At 41.8% G+C, this 20,712-nt stretch overlaps 1 protein-coding gene across 1 annotated transcript; it reads left to right on the top strand.

Annotated features, from left to right (window-relative positions):
- The first annotated feature begins 7,809 nt into the window (after positions 1 to 7,809).
- PDCL (phosducin like) lies at positions 7,810 to 17,608 on the top strand. Its single transcript, XM_046644163.1, has 4 exons — positions 7,810 to 8,157; positions 9,683 to 9,862; positions 13,196 to 13,377; positions 15,293 to 17,608. Exons 2-4 carry the CDS (start codon positions 9,688 to 9,690, stop codon positions 15,842 to 15,844), a joined length of 909 nt encoding a protein of 302 aa, XP_046500119.1. The 5' UTR covers positions 7,810 to 8,157; positions 9,683 to 9,687; the 3' UTR covers positions 15,845 to 17,608.
- The last annotated feature ends 3,104 nt before the right edge of the window (positions 17,609 to 20,712 follow it).

Raw genomic sequence — 20,712 nt, 5'->3', positions numbered from 1 at the left:
GCCTTTGGTATCACAGTGATGTTGGCCTCATGGAATGTGTTAGGAAGCATTCTGCCTTCCCTAATGTTTTTGGAATGACTTGAGAAGGATTAGTATTATATCCTCTCTGAAAGTTTAGTAGCATTTTCCAGGGAAGCCATCTGGTCCTGGGCTTATATTTTTTGGGATGCTTTTTATTACTGTTTCAATCACTTTACTTCTGATTGATGTATTCAGATTATTTATTTCTTCTTGATTCAGCTTTGGCGGGTTGTAGGAGTCTAGGAACTGATCCGTTTCTTCTAGATTGTCCATTTTGTTGCATATAGCTTTTTATAGGATTTTCTTATAATCCGTTGTATTTCTGTGATATCTGTTATTTCTCCTCTTTCATTTCTAATTTTATTATCTGAGCTTTCTCTCTTTTTTCCTTTGTAAGTCTGGCTAGGGGTTTGTCAATTTTGTTTATCTTCTCAAAGAACCAGCTCTTTGTTTCATTTATCCTTTCTGCTGCCTTTTTTGTTTCAATTGCATTTATTTCTGCTCTGATTTTTATTATTTCTCTCATTCTGCTGACTTTGGGCTTTGTTTGCTCATCTTTTTCTAATTCAGTTGGGTGTAGTTGGAGATTGCTTACTTGGGACTTTGTCTGTTTGGTAAGGTGAGCCTGTATTGTGATGAATTTCCCTCTTATTACTCTTTTGCTGCATCCCATATGAGTTGGTATGGTATGTTTTCATTTTCACTTGTCTCTAGATATTTTTTGATTTCTCCTTTAATTTCTTCAATGATCCATTGGTTGTTCAGTAGCATGCTGTTTACTCTCCACATCTTTGTCCCTTTCCCACCTTTTTTCTTGTAGTTCATTTCTAGTTTCGTAGCATTATGGTCAGAAAAGATGCTTGATATGATTTTAATCTTCTTAAATTTATTGAGGCTTGCCTTGTTTCCCCACATATGGTCTATCCTTGAGAATGTTCTGGGTGCACTTCAGAAGAATGTGTATTCTGCTGTTTTTGGATGGAGTGTTCTATATAAGTCTATTAAGTCCAACTGGTCTAGCTTTTCATTTAATTCCACTGTTTCCTTGTTGATTTTCTGTCTGGATGATCTATCCATTGATGTGAGTGGAGTATTGATGTCCCCTACTATTATTGTGTTATTATTAATATCTCCTTTTAGGTTTGTTAATAGTTGCTTTATGTACTTTGGTGTTCCTGTGTTGGGTGTGTAGATATTTACGTGTTACGTCTTCTTGGTGGAGTGTCCCTTTAATTATTACATACCGCCCCTCTTTGTCTCTCTTATCCTGAAGTCTTCTTTGTCTGATATAAGTATTGCAACACTTGCTTTCTTTTGTTTGCCATTAACATGGAGTATCATCTTCCATTCCTTCACTCTGAGCCTGTGTTTGTTGTTGGAGCTGAGATGTCTTTCCTGAAGGCAGCATATTTTTGGGTCTTGTTCTTTAATCCATCTCACCACTCTGTGTCTTTTTATTAGAGAATTCAATCCATTTACCTTTAAGGTGATTATCGATGTATGAGGGCTTAATGCTGCCATTTTATTACCTGTTTTTCAGTTTTCCTGCATTTCCTTTGTTTCTCGTCCCATGTGTTTTGGTCTACCAATTGAGTTACGTAGCTTTTTTATGTTGTGTTTCTTTGTTTTCTCCTTATTGATTATTTGTGTCTCTGTTCTGCTTTTTCTTTAGTGGTTGCCATGAGGTTTCTATGCAAAATATTGTAGGTAAGATAGTCCATTTTCTGATGGCCTCTTATTTCCTTAGAATAAACCAATTCCAGCCCCATCCTCTTCCCCTCTTATATTGTTTTTGTCACATCTTATTCTACCTTGTGTTGTGACTTTCTGGTTAAAATGAGAAGATTATCTTTGTTTTTGTGTTTTCCTTCCCTTTATCTTTAATGTTATACTTGAGTATTTGCTAACCTGTTCTGATGTATAGCTACAATTTTCTGATTTTGTCTACCTATTTATTTGCTTACTCTGTGTTTTGTAACCCTTTTCTCCCCCACCCCCTTTTAGTTTTTAGGTGTGAGGGCCTTCTTGAGGATTTCTTGTAGTGGGGCGGTCTTGTGGCTACAAACTCCCTTAGCTTTTGTTTATCTGGAAAAGTTTTTATTTCTCCGTCATATCTGAAGGACATTTTCACTGGATAGAGTATTCTTGACTGAAAGTTTTTGTCCTTCAAAGATTTGATTATGTCATTCCAGTCTATCCTAGACTATAAGTTTTCTGCAGAGAAATCTTCTGAAAGTCTAATATTGGTTCCTTTGTAGGTTATTTCCTTCCACCTTGCTGCTGTTAGTATTTTTTCTTTGTCATTCACTTTTGCCAGTTTCACAACTACATGCCTTGCAGTAGGTGTTTTTACATTGACACATTTAGGAGATCTGATAGCTTCTTTCACATGGATTTCCATCTCCTTCTTCAGATTTGGGGAATTCTCTGCTGTTATCTCTTTGAACAAGCTTTCTGCTCCATTGTCCCTCTCTTCTCCCTCTTGAATACCTATAGTTCTTATGTTGCATTTCCTCATTGAGTCAGATATTTCTCGGAGACTTTCTTCATTTCTTTTTAGTCTTAGTTCTCTCCCCTCCTCTATCTGGAGCATGTCAATATGTCTATCTCGATTATGCTGATTAGCTCCTCTATGATGTCCACTCGAGTGTTCAGGGAATCCATATTTCGTTTTATCTCGTTCTGTCTTTCATCTCCAATATTTCTGATTGGTTCTTGCTTGTTTTTAAATTATTTTTAAAAGATTTTATTTTTCCTTTTTCTCCCAAAGCCTCCCGGTACATAGTTGTGTGTTTTTAGTTGTAGGTCCTTCTAGGTGTGGCATGTGGGATGCTGCCTCAGCATGGCTTGATGAGTGGTGCCATGTCTGCACCCAGGATTTGAACCAGCAAAACCCTGGGCCACTGAAGCAGAGCGCGTGAACTTAACCACTCGGCCATGGGGCTGGCCCCTAATTGGTTCTTCTTTTTAGCTTCAATCTCTTTTGTGAAGTAGCTCCTGAACTCATTGAATTGTTTCTCTATATTCTCTTTTAACTCGTTGAGTTTTTTCTTTTCAAAGATTGGCACTTGAGCTAACAATTGTGGCCAATCTTCTTTTTTTTATTGCTTTTTCTCCCCAAATCCCCCCAGTATATAGGTGTATATTTTAGTTGTGGGTCGTTCTAGTTGTGGTACTCGTTGAGATTTTGACGATAGCTATTTTGAATTCTCTGTCATTTAGATTACATATTTCTGTGTCTTCAGGCCTGATTTCTGGGTACTTGTCATTTTCTCTCTGGTCTGGAGATTTAATAGAATTTTTGATACTGCCTAGTGGGCGTGGCTTTGTTCTTTTGCATCATGGTATTATTTGATTGCAGTTACCACCTATCACCACTGGGTGGGGTTAAGAGCTGCATATTCTGAGCCCCCTGCATTCTGGCAGGATCCCAGGTGCTGGAGCCATGCTGGGTGGATGGGGTAAGAGGAGCTTTTTTCTGCATGCTCTCACAGTGTTACTTGCTCTGTTTTCCCTATCTGCTCTCCTGACGTGTTGGTTGGTGAAGTCACCCCCACGATACCTTTCCCATCAGTTGGGGGCTTTCCTCTAGGCTGTGAGGGACCTCAGGGATCTTTGATGTTCTCGTGAATGGGTGTCCCTTCCCCTCTTCCTTCCCTCTCAGAGGCCATCAAGAGTCCTGGATAGCAGTCTTTTGGGGAGGGAGTGAAGTTTTCTGTTACCCTGTTCCACCTCCTCCTGGGGGGGGGGCTCCAGCCTCTCCACCCTCCATCATATGGTTGCATGGGTCTCTTAGATGTCTTTTGTGTTGTGTGGATTTCCTCTGTTGGAGTACGAATGTCTTTTTTGTTGTATCATGGAGGGGAGAGATCACTGGGGGAGCTCACTCCACCATGATGCTGACATCACTCTCCTCATTGATCTCTTTCTTGATTGTTTACTTGCCTATAAACTCTTTAAACTCTGTAATTTACATTTTTCAAACAACTACAATGCCAGCTAGCCTTTCTGGCTTTTAATTATGTTATTTAACTTCAAAAGTCTATAAAATACTATCAACCTAAATATGTCTTCATATTTAACTGGACTTTAGTCTCCCCAAAGAGAGCTTCTGTGGTAGGCAGTGTGTAGGATGGCCCCTAGTGATTCCAATCTCTTGATATCTATGCTGTTGAGTGTGGGCTGGATTGAATGGTTCATTTCTAATGAAAATAATACAGCTGAAGTGATGGGATGTCACTTCTAAGGTTAGGTTATACAGGACTGTGGCTGCCATCTTGGTAGTGGATTCCCTCTCTCTTTAAGATCACTAGGGTATTCAGGAAGCCTATGGAGAAACCCACGTGGTAAAGAACCCAAGTCTGCCAGCAACCATGCACGTCATGTCGAATGTGGATATCTATTTCCCCAACTTCCCAGTTGAGACTTCAGATGAAACCTCAGCTCTAGCCAACAACTTCACTGCAATATCATTAGAGACCTTGAGCCTGAAGCACCTAACTAAGCCATGCCCAGAGTCCTGACCCAAATACACTGTGAGAAAATAAATGTTGTTTTAAGTCACTCAGTTTTGGGGTAATTTATCACATTGCAATAGATAACTAAGATGGTTAGCTTATTCATATTTCTTGGAACCTTAAAGAAACCCAACAGATATTAAAAAAAGAATAAAATATGAGATTCGTAATACAAACTATGGCCCAATTATTTTCTTATACATTTGTAAAGGAATTGTTGCATGATTTTAAACTCAGGCCAATTAAATTCAGACAATAATTAACACTTACTGGCATGTCCCAATGACTACAATTCTCATAAATTTAAATGGCTTTCTCATGCTTACATCAAAACGTGACCTGTATTTTGGATATGTTTCTCTGGAGAACCCGACTAATCCAGTGGGAAATTGAGGAAATTCTGATGAGGAAAATGGCATAGAGTTGGTTCAATCAACGTATACAAGTGCTTATAATATACAGAGACAATCTGTTCCATTTACTTCACAGTTTTCTGGAGAATTCATAAATAACTAACATTGTTTTCTTTGATGAATTGAGCCAGCCAGCTCAAGGGCAGGCTGCCTAGACTGACTGCTTTGCAAAATGCTGGCTAGTCAGTTTCCCTATTGAAAAGTGAACAAGACTTAGGGTTTCCAGACGTCCCACATTTCCTCCCTCTCTTTTAGAAATCCATGTTTTTACCTTGTTGACAATCACCTATTAACTTTCTCCTTCATATGAGTAAACTTGTTTGCATATAATTAACTGCCCCCAGGTTATTCTTTGACAGGAGTATATATAGAAAGAGTATATATAAAGAAAAGAAGTTGTTGAAAGACTGAACCTGGGGCATTCCATTATTTAGAGCTCATGAAGGAGAGCAGTTACTGAGGATGTCAATGAAGCTGGAGAAACTAGAAGGTGGCATTCTGAAAACCAAGAGAAGAAAGGGTTTCTGGAAGGAAAAGAGATTAACTGCCAAATGCTGCTGAGTGCTTCAATAAGAGCAGAACTCAGACTTCACCAGAGATTTGGCAACTCGGAAGTCATTGGTTACCTTCACAAGTGTGGTTTCAGTGGACTAGTGGGCACAAAAGCCTAACTGAAGTAAGATGATGAGGGAATCGAGGAGAGGAAATACAGAACTGTTTTGGGCCTGGTTGTAAAGGGAATCAGTGAAAAAAGCTGTAGCTGGAGGGGCCTGGAGAGGGAAGAAAGTGAAAGTTGACTCTTAAATTTTAATTTTTGGAACAGAATAGCTAATACTTTCAGATGATTAAAAATTACACATATAAAGTTACATATAAAAACTCTCCCTCCGGGGCTGGACCTGTGGCTGAGTGGTTGGGTTTGCACGCTCTGCTTCGGCAGCCTGGGGTTTCACCAGTTCGGATCCTGGTCACGGACATGGCACTGCTCCTCAGGCCATGTTGAGGTGGTGTCCCACATGCCACAACTAGAAGGACCCACAACTAAAATACACAACTATGCACTGGGGGAATTTGGGGAGAAAAAGCAATAACAACAAAAAAAGATTGGCAACTGTTGTTAGGTGCCAATCTTTAAAAAAAAAAAAGTCTCCTTCCCACTGCTGACTCCCATCTGCCCCTCGAAGGTAACTATTTTATTTCTTATATATTTTTCAATGCTTTTCTTTATGCATATATAAGCAAATATTATTTGTTCCTATTTTTTATACAAAAGCAGGAAACTAATAAATGATATTCTTCGCCTTGTTTTTTTTTTTTTTTAAACTAAACAATATATTCATGCAAAGTACATCTAGAGGATAAACTTCCAGGAGTGGAATCGCTGGGTTAAAGTTATATGTTTTTGCAATATTGATAGATATTTCTCAATTGCCATCCATAAGTGTGGATCAATTTACACTCAGCAATGTATTTCCCACAGTATCATTGAGTCTTATACAACTTTTTGATTTTTAACAATATGAATGGTGGAAAATGGTATCTGATTCTTTTTTAGAGATGAGGACTAGGCAAGCATATTCACACGCTGTGGGAAAAAAGCCTAAATATGTTGGGGAGAGAGAGAGGAAGTAATTGCAGAAGTAGAATCCTTTACTAGGCTGGAGTAGGATCCACTGCACTGTGATTCATTTCATAGGTACAGATGCGGGAGGCCGTTGATACATTTTGGGGGTGGGATGAAGTACAAATCTCTTCGATTGCTTCTGTTTTTCAGGTGAAATAAGACTCAAGGTCATAAGCTGATCCAGTGAGGAAGAGTTGAAGATTTGAGAGAAGAGATGTGAATTGCTATTCTTAGAGAGTAGGAGACTAGCCTGACCAGGGAAACGAGGATTATTGGGCAGGAACTGAGGGTTCTCTTATGGATTGCAGCCTTAAATTTAAAATGAGATTTGAAGAAAAAGGAACCACCATGGATGAAAGAGACCCCTGCTTTAAGGAGACGAAATAAAAAAAAAATTAAAAGCAAAGCGTTCATCTAACAAATATTCATGGAGCTCTCCTGTGCAGAAGCACTGTTGCTGAGGGCTGCCTTTTTATTTAAAGCCAAGCACAAGCATATTCAAGTAGGCCGTTCGCACAAATCTGATTAAGGTAAGGTTATCCATTCTGCAAACAAAATTACAAAAAGTCACCATGCAATCTCTTTAAATGAACTCTTCTTAAATTTGGGGAGGGGAGTTTTCTTTTGATAGCCTGAACAAAAAGATTCACAGAAAAATATGCACGTATACAAATTTGTAGACAATTTCAGGTGGTCGTAGAACCGAAAGTTAGGAACCGCTCCCCCTAATTAAAGCCCTATTTTAAACGGTGTATTGTTAGTATATTTTGAGTGACTCAATTTACACAAGCTGTCTATGAGCCACTTCATGATTGTGTATTGGACACCTCAATAAAGACACAGATTTTGAAATCATTTTAGGTTTAAAAAAAGTTGCAAAAATAGTATAGAGTTCCTCTATACTTTTCACCTAGAATCCCTAAAGGTTAACATCTTACGTAACCACAAGACTCTATCAAAACTATTGATACGATACTATGAACTAATGTTAGTTAATGGACACTAATCAAATTTCGTCAGTTGTCCCACTCGTGTCCTTTTTCTGCTCCAGGATCCAATCCAGGATTTCACATTGTGTTTGGTTGTTATGGACCTGGTTTTTTTTTTCTTTAATTCAAATTGCTGAACGTCTGAGTCTCTTTTCCGTCCTAAAAGACGTGATGTAATTAAGACCCAATTAAAAATACATGTGGAATGCCTTTGGCAATTTCAAAGGGAACCAAGTAAATTTTTCTTATTGTATAAAGTGGGGTCTATATAGTGTAGCTTTTTGTCTAAATTAAAAGCAAAGCAAACGAAAGCGTATTAATATTGCCGAGGTGTTTTGTCCCCAAGTAGGACCCGTCGCTTCTCCCTAGGCTGCCGGGAAAGGCTTCTTCCCATTGGGTAGCGTGTGTTCGCCCTGACGCAGGAAAGCCTCCTCATTGGCTCTCGCAGTCGGGACTTCGGCGGCTTTTCTCTTGGTGCTCAAGGCGCCGACCGACTTTTCTTCCTCCAGCCGAGCGCTCCCCTTCTTCCGAAGTGCCCCGAGCTGCCAGCCCGAAGAGACCTGGACTTAGCTTGGCCGGGTAACTGCTCTGAGGTCAGCCGGGAAGAAGCGGCAGCATGGAATACGGGTGGGAGGTAGTGGAATAGGGCGGTCAGCGAGCCCGGGTGGGAGAGCCTTGTCTGCGCGCCCTCGCCCTTCACGGTCTCCGCGCTCCTCCTTCCCCGCGTCTTCCACCGGCCCCACCTCTACCGGGCTCCCCAAAAGGTTTTGCTCACCCTTCCGCTGGCCCCGCCCTCGCCGCCCCACAGGGGTCCCGCTTCCTCCGCTGGTCCCGCCCCTATCCCCTCCTCTCTGAGGCCCCGCCTCCTCCGCGAGCGCTTCCGCCTGCCCCGCCCTCCCCGCTCTCCCCTCCCTGGCCCCGCCCTCCCCGCGCTCTCCTCCCTGGCCCCGTTGTCCCCGCGCTCCCTCCGCCGGCCCCGACCTTGTCCCCTCTCCCTCAGCGGCTCCTTTTTCCCTCAGTACGTCTCCACCCAGTCTCTCCCCGTTCCCCTCCCCTTGGCTTCTCCACGCCTCTTTAAATTTGGTTCTTCCCCTCTCCTGATACCTGCATCTTTCAATTAACGCTGCCTCTTTTGCTGCCCTCTCCCCATCTGGCTGCCAGGGTCCCCACATTTCCCCACTGATCCAGGCCCTCTCTATGTGGGCTACGCAAACGGTGCAGAGGCCTTGTGCTGGGCGTTGGAGGTCCCTGCTTTCAAGAGCTCCCTGCCCCGTGGGGGAGTCACTTTGTGTAACAGGCCTGGTGATAAAACTCTCATGAAGGAAACAGTCCTATATTGCGATGCTTAGAGGAAGGAAAGCTCGAGTTTTTGCCCTCCCTGCTGGATCTGCAAGCATGCCTGTGAGGGGCTAAGCTGTACCTTTCTCCTGAAATGTCCTAGGCTTCTTTTGATTCAGAAGCTTGGCTCCAACCGTTGTGCTTTAAACACTTGGAAATTAGTAAAACTTTGTCATGGTCCCTTCTTTTAACCAACATTGGTAGTAGGGCTTCAGAGCCCCTCTGTCCAGACGCTCACTGCGCTCACTGGAAGGCTGAAGGCAAGAGACAGGCAAGTGCATTGACTGAAGACAGTGACTCAGCATCATACTCTTGGTGCTTCTTTTTGGAGTTTTACCCTGGGATTCTTACCTAGTTTTTCAATTACTAGCAGTCTTAGGTGGTAGGAAAACCTAAAAGTAGATAAAACCTCCAGTCAGCAAGTAGATTCCTCCAAGCCAGCATACCAGGACAGTGTCCATCATTCAGAAGACAGTGACTCAGCTCCTCAGTCTCCTGGAGTCAGGCAACCCTGGGTCTGATGCCAGCTCCACCGTTTGCTGTAAAGCTTGGCAAAGAAACTTCCCTTATCTGAGTTTCAGTTTTACCTTCTATAAAAAGAGCCCAAAAACCCTATCACACAGGGTCATGGTACAGATTTGCTGCGATCTTGCGTATAAAAAAGATTACTTTTAGGATCCTGTAAAATAGTAGGATCCAGCACAAGTGAACGCCTCTTCTTCAGATTCATGTCTGTCTGATGCAAGCCAGCAAAGAGCCTGATATGTTGCCCTCCCCCAGGCACCATGACCACCCTGGATGACAAGTTGCTGGGGGAGAAGCTGCAGTACTATTACAGCAGCAGTGAGGACGAGGACAGCGACCGCGAGGACAAGGACGACGGGGACAGGGGTGCCCTGGCTGGCAGTTCACTGCCTGCAGATGCTGAGTTGGCAGGCGAAGGCATCTCAGTTAACACAGGTACTGGAAATCCCTGAGCTCTGGGAACAGGTTGAAAAATGCCCAGTAAGTAGGTATTAGATAGGAGTCTCCTGATCACTTCTCTCTAATTGCAGTCCCACTTCCGGAGATAACCTAGCGTTATCATCTCACTGTGCATGCTTCCAGCCATTTCACTGCACAGCACAAAGATGTCTGCGTAGCAACATGGTCATGAACACAGACTGGCCTGGATTTGAATCCAGCTGCTTCAATTAGTGGTTGTTTGGTGTCACATAAAGCATAGGTGTGAGTATATGTGAGTATATTGGTAGTATAAATTCCTAGAATTGGTGTATTTGTACTTTTCGTTTTAATAATTCCAGATTGCTGTCAGTTGAGGTGGCACTGGTTTGTAGTTTAAGCAGCAGTAGATTTCCCCGTGCACTGCCCTCCTACTTTATTATCAGACTTTTCGATCCTTGCCATCCTCATGGATGACAAATGACCACTCATTGTAGTTGTATTTGCTATCTTTTTAAGAGTGACGTTGGGCCTCTTTTCATAACTTTGAGATATTTTCATATCCTTTGCTCATTTTTTCAGTGGGAGGGTTGCTCTTTTTCTTCGTAGGGAGCTATAAAAGTAATTAATAGGAGGTATGAGTTGCAAATATTTCTGCTAGTTTGTTGTTTGTCTTTTGACTTTATATTCTTTTCCTGGCAGAACATTTTTATTTTTATGTACTTGAAAGCATTATTTTAATTTTTTAGTTTTGTTGTTTACTTGAAAGGCCTTTCTTCAGAGTTAAAAAAAGATGCTCTCATGCTTTTTCTTAGTGTTTTTATGAGTTCATTTTTTTCCTTTTTACACTTAAATATTGATTCACCTGAAATTCATTTGGTGCAAGGTATGTGGTAAGGCTCCCACTTAATTTTTTTCATATTACTACCTAGTTGTTTCAACACCGTTTATTGAATAAGCCATCTTTTCTCCATTGCTTTGAAATGTCAATTTTAACATGTACCAAATTTCTGTTTATAGTTGTGTCTTTTGGTGTACTTTGCAGTCTCTTCCATTGATTTGTCTTTTTTTCTTTTTGAGGAAGATTAGCCCTGAGCTAACATCTGCTGCCGATCCTCCTCTTTTTGCTGAGGAATACTGGCCCTGAGCTAACATCTGTGCCTGTCTTCTTCTATTTTATATGTGGGACGCCTCCCACAGCATGGCTTGCCAAGTGGTGCCATGTCTGCACCTGGGATCCAAACCAGTGAAGCCTGGGCTGCCGAAGTGGAACATGTGCACTTAACCGCTGCGCCACCAGGCTGGCCCCTGTTTTTTTTTTTTTGAGGAAGGTTAGCCCTGAGCTAACATCTGCTGCCAATCCTCCTCTTTTTGCTGAGGAAGACTGGCCCTGAGCTAACATCCATGCCCATCTTCCTCTACTTTATATGTGGGATGCCTGCCCCAGCATGGCTTGCCAAGTGGTGCCATGTCCGCACCCGGGATCCAAGCCGGCGAACCCTGGGCTACTGAAGTGGAACGTGCGAACTTAACTGCTGCATCACCAGGCCAGCCCCTGATTTGTCTTTTACTGTGCTATATCACATTGTTTTTTTTAATTTGTTGGGGTTTTTTTGGTGAGGAAGATTGGCCCTGAACTAACATCCATTGCCAATCCTCTTTTTGCTTGAGAAAGATTGTTGCTGAGCTAACATCTTGGCAGTCTTCCGCTATTTTATATGTGGGATGTCACCACAGCATGGCTTGATGAGTGGTGCTAGGTCCGTGCCTGGGATTCAAACCTGTGAACGCCAGGCCACTGAAGCAGAGTGTGCAAACTGAACTGCTGTGCCACCAGGCTGGCCCTGTATCACACTGTTTTTAATTATTGTGTTATGTTTTAGTATCTGGTAGGGTTGCTCCTCTCTCAGTACTCTTTTATGTCATTATTTTCCTAACTTTTGCTTTCTCATTTTTTATTTTTATTTTTTATGCTGAGGAAGATCTGCCCTGAGCTAACATCTGCTGCCAGTCTCCCTGTTTTTGTAGTGATCTGCCACCACAGCATGGCCACTGACAGACAAGTGGTGTGGGTCCACTCCCAGGAAGTGGAACTCAGGCCGCTGAAGTGGACTGTGCCAAACTTAACCACTAGGCCGCCAGGGCTGGTCCTGCTTTCTTATTTTTCCAAAGCAAATTTAGGAGCCTGCACACACATGTGTAATCACGTGTTTTCATTGGGAATGCATTAAATGTATAGATTAGTTAGGGATGGTGGGCACCTTGTGATGTTGGGTCTTCCTAGTCAGGAATATGGTATTGCTTTTCCATTTATTCAGGTCTTTCTTAGCGTTTTTGGGTAGCATTTTAAAGGTTTCTTTGTATAGATTATAGTGTTTTTTCCTGTGGTAAGAAGTGACCTCCGATTCTCAGTGTCTTGTGATAATAAAGGTTTATTTTCCAATCGTGTGACATACTGCCTGTGCGGGTCAGCAACAGCTCTGCTTCTGCTTCAGGTGTCCTCATTCTAGGAACTAGGCTGAAGGAGCATCCCTGTTTGGGACCTGTTGTTTTCACAACCAAGTGTAGAGAGCAAGAGTGGGCCGTTGGAAACATGTGATGATTCATAAATCTTTTGCTCAGAATCCATTGGCCAAAGCAAGTGACATGGCCAAGCCTAACGTCAGTGGGCTGGGGATACATGTACCATCCCACAGGAGGTACTACAAGTCACATGGCATGGGCCAGGGATATACAGCATGGGGGCGGGAAGGTTTGGGGCTGGCTTGAATAACAGAACAACCTGCCACAATCTTGTTATAAGGATTCAGCTAATACAGAAGTGTAGAAAGAAACAAGTACAAGTTCTCTTTCACCAGTCCCCATAGAGCCCACTGCCTAGAAACAACCCCTGTTAGTAGTTCACATGTCCTAGCTCTTTTTCTATGAACATGCAAATGTATATGCACATATGTAAATATCCATAAATCTTTATGCGTACACATACAGTTCTCTTTCTAAAACTTGAAGGATCATCCCGTGATAGTGTTCTGCATTTTGTTCTTTTTTTGACCGAGTATATTTGAACATCTTTCTTGGAAGGAAACATAGCTCCTTCATTCTTTCTAAGGGTTGTTTTATTTTCCTTTGAGTAGATGCATCATAATTTATTTAATGCATCTCATACTGTTGGGCCTTAGCTTGGCCCTTTAATTATTGCAAACCGTGCTGCAGTGGACCTCGTTGTGTGGACACCACGCTGCCCTGTGTGAGCATCACTGTGCAGTCGATGGAGCAGGCTTCAGACAGATGTGAGCTGGTCCATAATTTCTTGCCCACTCTTGGTCACCTTCATGGTCATCCCCGACGCAGGTCCAAAAGGTGTGATCAATGACTGGCGCCGCTTCAAACAGCTGGAGACAGAGCAAAGGGAGGAGCAGTGCCGGGAGATGGAAAGGCTGATCAAGAAGCTGTCAATGACCTGCAGGTCCCACCTGGATGAAGAGGAGGAGCAGCAGAAACAGAAGGACCTCCAGGAGAAGATCAGTGGGAAGGTAATTAGCAGCGCCGGGCTTTTCTCAGAAGCTGTCCTGGCTGTTGGAACGGGGGTTAGGGATTCAGGAGGTGTAGGGTGTCGGATTTGGCCTCCAAGAAGCAGGGCAGGGGAAAGTGTAGAGTCAAGTCATTACTCAGACACACCTGTCTTTGCATCTTAGCTCTGCTGCTAGTGACCATGGGGACGTCTCTTCCGCTCTGAGTCTGTTTTGTCACTGGTTAAATGAGGTCGGTATCCTTACCTCACGGGGCTGTGTGGGTACAATGCCCATCACAGTGCCTGGCCCATTGAAAGTGCTCAGTAAATGTAAATTTTCTGTCCTTTGTCGAGGTCTTACCTTGATCCAGAAATAACTCTCTGAGGTTGGTAGTATTATCCCCATTCTACAGATAACAAAACTGATGCTTAGAGAGGGGAAGGGACTTGCTTAGGGTCATGCAACTAGTAAATGCTAGTAGGAGCTAGGATTGTAAGCCAGATTTTCCTACTTATCCTGTGATGCTGCTGTTTCACTTGAAGCTGATTCATGAGAATTTATTCTAACGAGGCAATACAATAGAAGCAAATGGACACTCCAGAAGATCCTTGGAACTAGGTCCCTGCCTCTCTCTTCCCTTCCCAGTATTAAAAGGACCATCTATTCCTCCAGGGATGAATGTCTAGGAGTGCATGAGATCATTTGGCTGCGGCCCAAAGCAGCTCTTGGCTGGAAATACCAGCCAGGATCTGAGAGCAGATAAGAGGATTAAGTGAGGAGTCATTCACCTTGACCAGGAGGATGATTTCAGGGCATTAGACTCAAGCAAAGACGTAATAGGTCAGAAAGAGCCACTCCGGTAGGCTGAGGTGGAGTGGGAAGAAAGTTGGGCATGGTAAGTAAAACAGTGAATTCAGAATGGTGCTGGCTATGATGCAGTAACACCTATTCTGATCTAGTGTGATCCCCAGCGTCCACCCTCCAGTCTGAGCCAGGTTATGCAGAGCTAGGCTTTATTACAGCAGCAGGGATGTCTTGCTACACCAGGGCGGGAGAAGGAAGACGCTCTTGTAACTTAAGCTGGCTGCAGGGCAGTGTGCCCACTGCTCACAGCGCTTCCTTCCTTCCTTACCAGATGAAGCAACACATCACCTGATCACGTGGGCGGTCTTGAGAGAGGCTGTCCCTGTCCTGCTGAGTTGTCTGCAGTAGAACAGGACGGGGAGCTACCTGAATGCCAGAAATAGAGGAGTGGTTTAGCAAAATATGGCACATTATGTATAATTTTATAAAAAATATTTGGAAACATGAAATTTTTATGCTATAATAATGCTAAGTGGCAAAAGCAGGTTATGGCTTAATTGGTACACCCGCAACTGCTGTTGTAAAAGCAAAAATGATTTTAGCATGTGTCTGGTAGTAAAAAGAAATACACACTTTGAGAGAGTGTATGTGACTGTGTGTATTGCGTATGTGTGTGTGGAGATGCAGGGCAAGGATTATGAGTGTTCTTTTAAAGTTCCTTGATGTCCTGTTGTCTTTTCAACAAAAAACAGTGGGTAAAATAATTAATCCATTATCAGGACTGACAAAAAGGAAAAAGCTCCTGAGGTGATATTAACCGATGCCGGATTGAGAGGCAGTATGACGCAGTAGTTAAAAGCCTGGGTTCTTGAAAAATCTAGCTTGAATCTTGGTCTTATACTCGTTACCTATGTGAACTTGTGCAAATAGTCTCAAGTCCTGGAACCTCATTTGTAGAGTAGGGGTAATAAAAGTCCCCTCCTGACGGGGTTATCATAAGATCTCAGTGAGGTATATCGCCTATCAGGAACTGAGCTTGGTGCTTCGTGTATCATAAGCATTGGTCCATATTGACCGTTATCCCAAGTGTTCGGTTTGTGCTTCTTATGCTCACTTGATGGTCCTCCTGCAGATGACTCTGAAGGAGTTTGCCAGGATGAATGAGGACCAAGATGATGAAGAGTTTCTGCAGCAGTACCGGAAACAGAGAATGGATGAGATGCGGCAGCAGCTTCACAAGGGGCCGCAATTCAAGCAGGTGTTTGAGATCCCCAGTGGAGAAGGGTTTTTAGACATGATTGATAAAGAACAGAAAAGCACCCCCATCATGGTCCATATTTACGAAGACGGCATTCCGGGGACCGAAGCCATGAATGGGTGCATGATCTGCCTTGCTGCGGAATACCCAGCTGTCAAATTCTGCCGGGTGAAGAGCTCGGTGATTGGGGCCAGCAGTCGGTTCACCAGGAATGCCCTCCCTGCCCTGCTGATCTACAAGGGCGGGGAATTGATTGGCAATTTTGTTCGAGTCACTGACCAGCTGGGAGAAGATTTCTTTGCTGTGGACCTTGAAGCTTTTCTGCAGGAATTTGGTTTGCTCCCAGAAAAGGAAATCTTGGTGCTGACATCTGTGCGTAACTCTGCCACCTGTCACAGTGAGGATAGCGATTTGGAAATAGACTGAACTGATAATCTAGCTGCATAGATTTCTCATTGTTTGGGCTGGAAGACACGTGTCTGGGTGTTTATTTTTCTTCCTTCCTGTGTCTTCTGGCTTTTCAGCTGTTCTTTGTTGTCCATCTTATTACAAGTAAAGTCAAGAAGTTCTTAGATTAAATCAGAATGCTGAATCACCTTGTGGCTAGCAATAAAGTAACTTAAAATTGTATAAACAGGAAGCCAGGCTTTTGAACTGTTTACTTAAGATTCCCTAGCATGACATCTGTTATCGTTGCCAGTCAATATTTACAAAGGATCCTAAAGACAGTGTCCTGGAAATTGTCTTCAGATGATCTCAGAGGTCTCTGTCAGGTCTGGGAGTATAGTTCTATAGTTAGTGTGTCATTTGAACATAAATAGTGCATTTCCTTCATCAAATGATTGCACATTATATTTACTTGTAATCAGAGCCATAGTCCTAGAAGGCAGTTGAAATATTTTTCCCTTAGACCCTGCTTTCTACGAGGGTCTTGTTTAAAGGTTCCAGAGGATGTGAGTTTGCCCCCTCAAGAGGGGTGACCTCTGCTGCTGGCATCGATGTCGCTCAAGCATTATTAAGTGTAGAATAGGAGGAAGGATCCGACTAGCCTCTTGATCCTGGAAGACCAGCTGAACTTAAAAAGTACGGCTGGGTTGGAGCTGGAGAAGCCTTTTAAAGAAGTTCTTTCAATAAGATTCTCCAGCTCATATCTTTATCTCTCCTTTATTTAACAAGGTGACTTTTTTGTTTAATGTAGCTTTTTTAAAACCTTTTTTTTTTTTGCATATTGGAAAAGTAACTCAATAGAATAAAATTTGTCAAAATAACAGAAAGCAAAAATAAGGAAGTTAGAATAATCTCTAATCCTACTACCCAAGGTAAAACACTATTAATATTTTGGTATATTTCCTTCCAAGGTGTTTTCTTTGTATACATAGATATTTTGTTTGTTTTTAAACAAAACAATGGGATCATTCTGAACATACTGTTTTATAGTATGGTCAGCTAATATGTCAAACTTTTTTTTTATGTTATTAAATAATCTTTTACAACATTTTTTAAACGGCTATTGATATTTCATTGTGTAGATATACTGTAATTTGCTTGGCGGTTGTCTCTTAAAAAGAAAAATAGTAAAGACTTTTTATTACAAAAGTAATAGATGTCCATTGAAGAAAATGTAATAAAAATTGTTAAGCTAAAAAGAGATTTAAAAAGCCCTGTAATTCCACCAACCAAAAATAATCCCCATTATCATTTTTACAGGTATCTTTCTGGTCTTTTTTTCTATTTCTATTTCTATTTCTATTTGTATTTATAATAATGATTGTCATTTGAGTTTTTTCCTCTTGTTTTTTATTTAAAACATGTGCATTCTAGGGTTAGGAAAAATGTAATCTGGAATTAAATATTAGCTTTAAAATTCACAGTTTTGCTTTTCCTGGCTATTCAGGAATTGCCTAACTGTAGAAGGGTCTTGAAAATATCTGTTGTAGTTAGTCAGCAAAAAGAAAATGCATGGTTTTTCTGATTTAAAAAACTCATTGTAGAAAGTGTGTAAAGTATGGAAAATTATTAGAAGTAGAGACAACTGTTGTCAATGTTTCCATTTATTTCCTTCTGGTCTTTTTTCAATATTTTTAATAACATTGAGAGCTTATTGGAATTAATTCTGTGTTCTGTTTTATTTAATATTATAAATACTTTGACATGTTATGAAAATTCTAAATAAATAACTTCTAATGGCTTCATAATATTCATCATTTGGATATACCATCATTGTTTAACTATTCCCTTAATAGTGGATATTTAGATTCCCAGGTTTTTGCTAAAACACTTAGCATCTTTGTATTTTGGGCTATATTTTGGATCATTCTCTTAGTTTAGATTTCTAGAAGAGGAATTATTGGGTGGATGGATAGCAACATTTTTAAAATAGTTTTTAGAAACCATCTTCTGTTCTCATTGGAAATGGAAATATATTATGCAGTTGCAGAACCTTGACTACCTCTCAAGAACAAAAATTCTAGAATAAAATGAGCAGACAAGGAATGGGGAAATCCTAGAGTGTTAAATCTCTTACCCAGGTGTAGTGGAAACAGCATGCGCTTAGGAGTCAGACAGATCTGGGTTCAAATCCTGTCTGTCACTCACTTGTGGTGTAGCTTCCAGTGAGGCACCAAGCTCAGTTTCTCGCCTTTACAATGGGATCTATAATACTTGCTTCATGAGTTGTTCTGTGACAGCAGTTCTCAACGTGTGGTCCCGGAGCAGCTGCATCAGCTTCACTGAAGAACTTGTTAGGCAAATTCTCAGGCTTCACCCTGGACCTACCTGCCACATCGGAAATTCTGGGAGTGGCCCAGCACAGTTTTCGCAAGCTCTCCAGGTCATTCTGAGGCTTGTTCAAGTTTAGAAATGCTGACTATGGATTAAGGGGAGTGATAGAAGATGTTACAAAATGGGCTCACTACTGGTGATTTTCTTTATTTGAGTAAGGGAGAGAAGGAAGTGAAACAGAGCGCCCAGATCACTTCTCTTCCTCTTTGTGTGATTTTCCTTTTAGTCATGGAATTGGGGGAAGGAAAGAGAAACTCATATTTGTCTTTGACAAACTATGTCCCAGTAGTTTTCCAGATTTCGCCTTCCTCTAGAATGAAAGTCCCATGAAGGCATGGACTTTATTTTCCTTACTGTGTATGGGACAGTGGGAAGGGCCTGGACTTTGGGAATAGGCTGACATTTACTGGCTTTGTGGGCAAAACACTGACCCTCTCCATGCCTCAGTTTCCTCATCTGTGAAATGGGGATGAGTAACATGAATCAATTCATATAAAATACTTAGGACACAACCTTGAAATGTGTCTGTTTTTATCACCAGTGCCAACCGTGCCTGGCACGTGGCAAGGAATCAATAAACATTTAATAATGAACATATTGGCTTGTTGAATGCCACATCCTTTCCAGGTAGGATAGTAGTAACTTTACAAAGATAAAGAAACCAAGACTTAGCAAGATTCAGTGACTATTTCAAGACAGCTAGTGGGCAGGGGAGGGTTGAAAACCAGATCTGTGTAGTTTCAAAATTTGTACTATTTCCACAATGTCATGTTAGTTCTTGGTGGAGAAAGCAAATGATCAAGTGATAATAAAATAGATCAGTTAAGGGGCCAGCCCCATGGCCGAGTGGTTAAGTTTGTGTATTCCGCTTCGGTGGCCCTGGGTTCACTGGTTTGGATCCTGGGCAGGGACCTACACACTACTTATAAGGCCATGCTGGGGTGGCATCCCACATAGAAGAACTAGAATGACCTATAACTAGGATATACAACTATGTGCTGGGGCTTTGGGGAGAAAGAAAAAAAAAGGAAGATTGGCAACAGATGTTAGCTCAGGGGCCAATCTTCCTCACCAAACAACAATAGCAACAAAAAGATCAGTTAGAAAAGAGAAAAAATGTAATGGAGAGAAGAGTTGGAGGAAGAAAATAAGGCAGAGAATTCAAAGAAAGAAGAAAGAGGTTGGGTGGAGCCTGGGGTCTCCTGGGCTGCCTGTGTTTCAGGTCAGAACCTCCTCTGGTCTGGGCAGTGGCTATGATCCACACCATGCCCCTGCTGAGGGGTGCCACCCTCCTTCCATGACTTCACAAAGTCCTTCCTCCCAAAGTCCCTCTATACCCCGACCCTACGCTGCCCACACCCTGCCACAGGTGGCAGTCATTAGGAGAAGCGGGAACATGAATTCGAGCTCTCTTGGTAACCAGCTGTGTGCCCTCGGATAAGTCTCTTCCTTTCCCAGGCTTCAGTTTCCTCATTTGTAGAGTGAGGGGTGAATTAGATGATCTTTTAAGAACTTTTAGGATCTCAAATTGTATAGATCAATGAATTTTTAAAATTCATCTTTTATTTTGAAAACCTTAAAACGTACAGGGAAATTAAAAGAATACTGCAATGAATACCTGTACATCCTTCACTTAGCTTTACCGATAGTATTTTACTGTTCACATTGTGCTACATTTGCTGTCTGTCTTTTGTGGAACCATTTGAAAATAAATTACAGACATCTTGACTTTGTCCCTAAATACTTTGGTGCATCTCTTAAGAATAAGGTCACTCGCCCTCATAACCACAATACCCTTATGACACCCAAGAAAATTCACAATTCAACAATATCCAAAATACAGGCCATATTCACCTTTCCCTACTTGTTCTCAAAATTTCTTTAACAATCTTTTTTAAAAATCCAGGATCCAATCAAGTGCACACACATTGCATTTTGACCAGAGGTGATGTCATGTAGTTCTTACTGCCTCACATGAGGGAGCACCTGATGTCAGCTCGGTGATCCTAGGTTTAATTAGTCGCTTGAGGTGGCGAACGCCAGATCCCCATATTGTGAAATTATTTTCCTCTTTGTAGATGGTAAGTAATCTGTGATGTGATACTTAGAGATTGCATGAATATCCTTTTTCACCAAAAACCTTTCACCTGATAATTTTAGCATCTGTTGATGATCCTTGCCTGAACCAAATTATTACATTGGGCTATGTAAAGTGGCGATTTTCTAATTCTATAATTTCTTTTGCATTTAATATGTGGCAATATTCTGCAAAGTAGAATGCTACCTTCCCATCTCTCCCTCTGAGTACGGACTCACAGATTTTTAAAAACTCAGTGTCCATTACCATCCTTCTTTTTAGTGCTTTTGGCCAGTGGTAGCCTTCTAAAGCCAATTCCTGTATCCTTTTAAGATGAACCATTAGTCTTTGAGCCCTTCCTTTCTTTCTGGCCTAAGATGTTCCAGGACCACACAGTCCTTTCTCTGGTAAGGACTTGGAATTAGCCATTTTCTAA

This window comes from Equus quagga, chromosome 1 (assembly GCF_021613505.1).
Source record: "Equus quagga isolate Etosha38 chromosome 1, UCLA_HA_Equagga_1.0, whole genome shotgun sequence".
NCBI classification, from domain to species: domain Eukaryota; kingdom Metazoa; phylum Chordata; class Mammalia; order Perissodactyla; family Equidae; genus Equus; species Equus quagga.
The sequence above is the reverse complement of the archived record's forward strand: the minus strand, read 5'-3'. Positions and strand labels throughout refer to the sequence as shown.